This window comes from Cuculus canorus, chromosome 1, assembly GCF_017976375.1.
Source record: "Cuculus canorus isolate bCucCan1 chromosome 1, bCucCan1.pri, whole genome shotgun sequence".
Classification (NCBI taxonomy): domain Eukaryota; kingdom Metazoa; phylum Chordata; class Aves; order Cuculiformes; family Cuculidae; genus Cuculus; species Cuculus canorus.
In genome coordinates, this window is record NC_071401.1 from 93,980,825 (window position 1) to 93,989,158 (window position 8,334).

An 8,334-nucleotide genomic window follows, 5' to 3' on the forward strand; every position below is an offset into this window, starting at 1 on the left:
TGCTCTGAAAGCCAGTATATTCAAGTGCTGTCAGCTGCAATTTCAGGGTCAGCTTGTCTCTTTGGACACAGGCAATGGAGTAGATACGGCTCCTGGAATAGCTAGTACCCCAGAGAGATAGTGCCTCTTAGGAGATAATGGAAACTGAGCTACAAATTCTGTGCTCCCTTGCTTATGGCTGTAGCTATAACTTTTAGAATTAAACCTGCATAAAATATTTTTCATCAGTTTGAGGTTCATAATGCACAGGAGGTTCAGGCAGCACCAATACTGAAAGCAAAAATTAGGGGAGAGTTATGTGAAAAATGAATAAAATGAATGAAACTAAAGTTACACGCAATTATGCCTGCACAAGGAAAAGGTGAGATGTTTCTCATGATGATAACAACGATAAACTACGTAGAAGATGTACAGTGTTGTAAGGCTTAGAATTATTAGGGTTTGAGGCAGACCAAAAGGCTTGGGACACTCACTAGGTATGAAACCGTAAAGCAAGTCTTTGCTGTGGCTGGCACTAAGTAGCTGGGCAACCAGGAGAATCTCTCCAGTAAACAGCACTCACAGAGGGAAATCTTGCAGGATATAACAATACAGAGGACATGAAAAAGTGTTTCCCAGGACGGCTGCAATTGCAGGAGCCTGTTTGTGCCCTCACTTCTGTCTAATGGCACGGGAAGAGTTCAGATTGCTTGGGCATATTCCCTGGAATGTGGTGGTGAACAGGATATTATTTCATCTACGCCATTTTCCCTTTAAACAAAGCTTGAGTTCCACCATCCCTAGTTTCTTGTTCCTTAAAATAAAATAAAAAAAAAAAGTTTTAAGTAAATATTAACTAGTTAAAGCATGAGATATAGAGATAACAGTAGTTTCACCTGATGCATAATTAAATATTATCATCTGTATCCTCACAATCCAGCGCACTCCCATTGACCAGCTGCTTATGGCAGAAGCGATGATACCCGGTCAACAACTTACTGCAGCAGCAATATTAGTGTTGGCAGGCAGAATTTCTGCAGATTTTGGTTCTACCACTGCATGGACAACCTATTCCTTGTCATTATTCTTATTTATCACACGCTAACTTCTAATTTGATTTGAAATGTATTTGAAATTTCAGCTCAGACTTGCATATGGCCAGATTTAATAGTGATGGATGACAAACCTCTACCCTGTAATTTAGAGGACATAATATAAATAGTCTACATTTTGCTCAGTCTTTCTGAGACCTACAGATTTGAAGGTGGGCGAGTTCACAAAATATCATCAAAAATGCTGGGAATAAAAGAATTTTAAATGTGCCCTAACCATGAGGAGCCATAAGCAAGTCTTTGGAAGGCTTTCTCTGTGTAAGACACAAATCCCCTTTCTCCCATGGTTAATGGTACTTTCGAGCCTTGCAGGATATTACCCATTAGTTCTAAATATCCCTGTGGCTAGTGACAGAATTATTTTATTTTTTACTGCTTGCTTCAAGCCAAGCATTTAGTACGTTTTAGTGCTATAAAGTCGCCACTTCTGCTTGCCTTAATGAGTAGTTCAATAACAGCTATGTTTGAAGCAGAAAGACAATAAAGCTAAAGTGATTTAAAAAAAAAATCTGAATCATTGAGGGGAAAATACAGACTGCAGATTTGCTCTAAAGCCACAGTGAATTATATCATTCAAGCATCTGATCCAGATTTTTCCTGGGTTCACTGCAGTCACTTTTTAAAAGTATTTATTAACATGATAGCCACTTGCAATTAATAGTTTGACTGTGCAGTACCTAGAATAGAAATGGTTTTTTTCATTCTTTACCAGTGATGCTCTGCTGATTTACACCAGATGAGGCAGGGCCCAACGTATTTTGAAATTCAAAATGAATGACATGCATTTGGTGGAGATCAGACCCATTGAAGAGAGCACCAGTGCTACTAGGAAAATTTAGATTTCCAATTTAAGCTCTTTAGGGATTAAATTCATTCTTCTCAGAAAAAGCTGTACAAGGCTGTTACAAAATTTGGTTCTAATAGGATTTTAGTGATATATTGAGGTCTGCACTGGTTCCTTGCACGGGTGAGTTCTATTTTATATATATGTAAACTCATTAAAGGTTCATTGAAATCCATTTAATCAGTAAACCTGGAAAACTACTGCAGCTGAACCTTGTGTTTACTTGGCATTGCAATTATGTATCACTAATCTGAACACAGGCTGCCTTCTGAGATTGCTACAGCTCTAGATATATCCAACACACCAGGCAGGAGGAAATACAGAGGTGTTGCCCTGTAAGGATGCCATATCCTTCCTTTCAGTACACGTCTGGGATCTCACTAACTGCTTTTGTGGGTTGCTAATGTACCAGAGAGAGTGGCATTAATAAGCTTAAAACCTACACAGCACACTGGCATTAGCCATCTTTCTTAGCAGTAATAAACCACAGCAGCAATGATTAACAGCTAAAAATGGCTTCACAAAGCTTGTGCATTGCGCAGTGCTCAATGTAGCATACACATCCCTTCACTGTAGCCCAAAAGGAAAGGAGTTAGTTATTGCTGCTAACTGGGAGCCAAAAGAAGTACAGCAGAGGAAAGATCCTGCACCTCGAATCCTGTGTTCAGTTCTGGGCCCCTCACTCCAAGAAGGATGTTGAGGCTCTGGAGCATGTCCAGAGAAGAGCAATGAAGCTGGTGAAGGGGTTGAAGAACAAGTCTTACGAGGAGCGGCTGAGGGAACTGGCGTTGTTTAGCCTTGAGAAGAAGAGGCTGAGGGGAGACCTCATTGCTCTCTACAGCTATCTGAAAGGACGGTGTAGAGAGGAGGGTGTTGGTCTCTTCTCCCAAGTGACAGGGGACAGGACAAGGGGGAATGGCCTCAAGCTGCACCAGGGGAGGTTCAGGCTGGACATCAGAAAAAAATTTTCACAGCAAGGGTCATTGGGCACTGGCAGAGGCTGCGCAGGGAGGTGGTGGAGTCACCATCCCTGGAGGTATCAAAAAGATGGGCAGATGAGGTGCTCAGGGACATGGTTTAGTGGCAGATAGGAATGGTTGGACTCAATGATCCAACAGGTCTTTCCCAACCTGGTGATTCTATGATTCTATGATTCTGTGATCTCGGTTTAGCTTCTGCTAAATATATGATACACTTAGTTTTAACAGCATAAGTGATCTCTGAATGTCAGTGTTTAATCAAACCACTCACACAACTGCCTTGCTGCACTACAGCCCCAATCCTATAGCTGGACTGGCAACAGTTCGCACCTGAGGCACGTGAGGTGATGATGGCTCCGGCACACATACTGAATGCCTGCACTGGGATTTTAGTCACAGCCACAACTTTTCTCAGGAAACAGATGGGCGCCAAAGGAGGTAGAGACAATTTCTATTTGGTCAACAAAAGGAGACCAAAACGGGAGCGAAAAGACTGCTGATGCACAGCGCATGGCAATTTATAAAGCTACTTGATCCGTAATTGCTAGATTACAAATTACTAAAAGCGCAGTTTCCAACCCCTTCCTCTCTTTGCTCTCCCTTGCATCTGAGGAATGCTAAAATGTCAGTAGTAAGTTTAGACTGTTGGCTTAACAATAGGCAAGACAACCTGATAAGAAAATTGCAAAATTCCTCAGCCCTGTGAATTTCAGGCAACATCCCTCAGTTCATTTTCTAGAGATGCTCCTTTGAAAAGGGGGTGGATTTTTTGGAGCTTTTCAATCTGGAAGCTTCTTAATGACACAGAGCTGGAGTCAGAGAGACAGAGATGTAGTTACAGCTATGTGCAAGCACCAGACAGTTTGTTTAGCCATGTCACTGGGAGTGAGCGACTGCCAAAGGAAAGCTGCAATCCGAGCTCATCTGGGAACTGGATATAAAAGGAAACAGTCCTTTCCCAGTTCCCACCTCCCACGGACTTCCAGCCTCCCTACTACTCACATGCCCTTCTCTTCAGCTGATACTCTGTGCTGACAGCTACAGCAGTAGATCTCAATACTAAAAATCATCAGTATAGTATTTCAAGAGAGACAGAGACAGACACAAAAAAATAAAACCAAGAAAAACAACAAAAAAAAATCAACCCAAAGACCTAGGAAAAGGCAGGGGAGTAGGGAAGGGTTTTTTCCCTGCATAACTTCATTCAGCTTACTTTGGCTCCAGGCTCTTTCTTAGACAGTCTCCCTTTGGCAAGAACAGTACCCTGAATTCTCTTTTAAAAACAAATACATTAATTTCTACTGTAAACAAACTACCTTAGCTTTTGTGCAAATACAATATCCACTTTTTTCTTCTTCAGTGAATATATTGCATATTCTTTTTCAAACAGAAATAAATCTATAAAATGACAGATAAGTTATAGGTAAATATTATGAGTGTAGTAAAACCTCACAAGTCTGCATTAACAGGAACTCTCTACATCTTGATTGGTTTTCAAGAATAACATAGTCAATGCAGACTAGAAGAAATCCAGTGTTTTTTTCACACATGCAAGCTCAGGCAGTCCTGGGATCTTCCAGGCTAATTTACTAACCTGATCGCAGCAGAAAGAGGAGTATGTTAAATGTGACACCTACCGCTGTAGACCCCGAAGATGTGGCTACGAAGACCTTGATCACCATGTTGACAGAGATGAGAATGAATCAGCAGAGCAAGCCTGCTGTCCACAAGTCACCACAGTCTCAAGAGGAATCCAAGTGTTTGGCAGCTCCTGGGCTAACCTAGGTCCTAAATGGATGCCCCCCCACACCCAGCAGTCCAGCAGCTTCAGCCTCTCCCTGATGTCTCGGATTTTCCCACTCCATTGGCTCTTAGGTATTTTGGGATAAGGGACAGTAGAGGATTGGTTAGTAAGAGGAGCCATAGTAAGGGTTTTGCACCTGCCCCTAGCCTTATTGCATTAGATTGACAGGGTGGCAGTCCAAAAAAGGCAAAGGAGAGTAGTGCACCAATGAGACAAGGCTAGAGAAATATTTGTGAGAGGGGGGGAAGGGACAAGTGAGAAGGGATAAGAGACAGGGAGCCCGTAACTCTGTGCTGGGGGTGAACACAAAGCTGCCGGGTAATGTTTAATGTTGCATGGGCACTGTCACAATGTCACTCCTGCTCCTCACGTCCTCTCCCCGGCCACAGCTAGGACACTTTAGATTTATAGCTGCAAATTATGAAAGCAGAAGGAAGAAGGAGAGGGCAAAGGGGAACACAAATGCAGAAGTAATTATAGCTGAGATCATGCTGAAACAAGCCTTGGTTATAAACGCTGTCAGGTTTAAAGAATTTAGATCATCATCCACACTGCAGGGCTCAGGGACTTCTCTGAAATAAATATGTGCCAGTACATTTCCTAGTACTGAGGAGGGTGATTTGGCTGGTTCTATGCCTCCAGAATGTATTGTTGGGGGTTTTACCTTCTTTTTGCATCACCAGTGAAAATGGCTAGGGGACAATGTGCAAGAGGAGGTCTAGAACACTTGGTAAAATATATCCCACTCTACTGTGTCACCCAGGATGCTATTTTCCCATGTGGTTCTTGCCTTCTGCTGCAGAGATTGTAACAATTCAGCAGCTGCCTGGATGTATTTGCCTAAGGAGGTCTCTGAGCATGAGAGGTATTTTAAGAATATTATATGGTAACAGATTGCTTTCAAATTTTCAGGGCCAAGTTTGTTTCTGCTGTAAGTAAGAAACGTACCACTGAATCAGTAAAGCTGACCCTATGTCAGAGGTGAAACTGGCCTAGGTTTTAGGAATTGTTTACACACACTTCCAACGTTAATATTTAATATAGCAGTGTCCAATCCTGTAAATACTTAAAATGGCATATAATATTTTTTTCCAGGACTGATTAGGTATGACCAAATGCAAAATAGTAAAGATGGTCTTGAAAGTAATTTTTTTGAAAGTGTAAACCATTACATGAAGATGGAAATGCAGCATTCCATGTACAGAATATGGATCCTGAAAAAAATCTCACTGAAAACTAAGAATAACAGTATGGATAGTTTGCACTGTTTACTGTGGCTCACCATCTGTCATTTCTTTCTTTGGAGAGGCAGAGGAGGTCCATCAAAAAGAAAAAAACTGTTGGAATTGTGTATTTTCAGAGTATTTTCTTGTAAAACAAAACAAAGAAACACCTTAGTGCGAAAACATAATTATTGTCAGAGTTATTACACATCTTGTTTCCCTGGAGATTTTGTATGTAAGTAAATTCAACGGAAAACAGTGGCCATTTGGAACATAACCATTTCCAAGTTAATTTATTTGGTTACTAGTGTTCTGCAGAAGTACAAACAAAGGACACAGTGGTCATTGGCTTCAAAGCATACCGGTGAGTCTTGGAAGGATAGAGATACTAATAATTAATACTCAAAGCGCCAATCAACAAACTGCCAATCAACACTATCTCCTATTCAACTTTCCACTTGAAATGCCCACTGAACTACACAGGGAAAACCCAGGATGCAGCCCAACACCTCTGCCCACCCAGGGCCAAGAAGCTCTTCAGGGACTTCAGGGTACAATTCCCAACCTTGAAGAGAAACAGTGCTCCAGCTGCTTGCATCCCTATGATATTTTTCGCCTGTTTCAGCACAAAAAAATCACAAAATCATAGAAGCATTTGGTTGGAAAAGACCTTTGAGATCATTGAGTCCAACTGTACCTGTCCACTACTAAACCATATCCCTGAGTACCTTGTCTACCCAATTTTTAAACACTTCCTGGGATGGTCACTCAACCATCTACTTAGGCAGTCTCTGACAGTGCCCGATATCTCTTTCAGTGAAAAAATGTTTCCTAATATCTAAAGTGAACATCCCCTGGCACAACTTGAGGCCATTCCCTTTTGTCCTATCACACTAGTAATCCACCGAGTGAAGTGGTAGATTCCTCTACGCTAGGCACTTTTAAGGCTCAGCTCAACAGGGTGCTGGGCAATCTCATTTAAACTACGTATCAACTAAAACGGTTGGACCAGATGAACCTTGAGCCAGGTCCCTTTCAACCTGGAATTTTATCAATCTATGACTGCTACTTGAGAAGAGACCAATACCAGTCTAGTTACAACCCCCTTTCAGATAACCATAGACAGTGACAAGGTCTCCCCTCAGCCTTATTTTCTCCAGGGAAAAACACTTCAGTTTCCTCAGCTGCTCCTCACAAGACTTGTGCTCCAGGCCCTTCACCACCTTCATTACCCTTCTCTGTATGTGCTCCAGCACCTCAATGCCCTTCTTGTGGGGAAGGGCCCAAAACTGAACACAGTATTTGAGATACAGTCTCACCTTGAGATGCTGAGTACAGTGGAATGATGAGTTCCCTGGTCGTGCTGGCTACACCATTTCTGATACAAGCTAGGATGTTGCTGGCTTTTTTGGCCACCTGGGCACACTGTTGGCTCGCATTCAGCCAGCTGTCAACCAGCAGCCCTAGGTCCTTTAAATATTTGTTGTTTGCTTTTTTTTCAATGTTTAATATGCTTCGTGTAGACCTAAACCATGAGCTGGGAGCCTGTTTCCCTTGGCTGCTGCCCTCTCCAGGTGTGTACCACATCATGGCATGACATGACATGAGGTGCCTCCACGGCCACTATAGCTCATGGCCCCGAGGGAGCCACTGCATGTGATACCCAAAATGCTGCAAATAAACTCTCTAAGACTTGTTTTGGAGTTCGAGACAGCAGCGTCCTTTATCGTGGCTGGGCAACGTGAGGGAGCGATCTCCATCCACAGTGTGCAGTGAGGCAAGAGCTGGGACAGGACGGATTGCCCACTTGAATGCATATGGATAAACTTCCCCAGAAACCTTATGCCTATTCTATTACTTTCCAAGGGCAGATTTTAACTTTATTATGAACTCCACAGCAGTCAAGTCCGTTGCTGATTTGGAGCTGGCTCCAGCTCTGCCTGACCCCGCACTGGAGATGGGAAAGGCTGCAAACAGAGGGGATTGCAGCAGACACAGCTGCTCAGCACAGATCACACTGAGCACAAGGCGTGAGCGTCTCCAAAGAATGAACAGGGTCTGGAAACCCACGGAAAGAAAGAAAACACGCTGTCAAAGGGATGTTCTATCTCATTTTCAAAAAACCACAATTGCTTAGATGAAACTAAACTCTGCTTCAGCTTAAATCATAACTATTCCGCTTTTTGTAATAGCAACTACTTCTTGTATTGCCTGCGCCCCACGTTGTCAAACTCCCCGCCACACCTCAAAGGAACGCGAGGGAGGAAACTCGCCCCCTGCAGGGCCCGGGCTGGGGCGGGGGGCTGGGACTACAACTCCCAGAGTGCCCCGCTAGCGCCGCTGGTCCCCATGGCAACGGTGACGCGGGTGCCGGCCGGAGCGGCGGGTAATG

General features: G+C 43.2%; 1 protein-coding gene across 3 annotated transcripts in view; it reads right to left on the reverse strand.

Annotated features, from left to right (window-relative positions):
* Positions 1 to 4,805, reverse strand: part of SH3BGR (SH3 domain binding glutamate rich protein) — a 30,490-nt gene extending 25,685 nt beyond the window's left edge. The window contains exon 1 of one of the 3 annotated variants that reach the window (XM_054086098.1): positions 4,553 to 4,805. In XM_054086098.1, the coding sequence (XP_053942073.1) occupies positions 4,553 to 4,597 (45 nt within the window). In that variant the 5' untranslated portion in view covers positions 4,598 to 4,805. The remainder of the gene's footprint in view (positions 1 to 4,552) is intronic. The other 2 variants (XM_054086080.1, XM_054086088.1) reach the window with 2 other exon arrangements.
* Between the last annotated feature and the right edge of the window lie 3,529 nt (positions 4,806 to 8,334).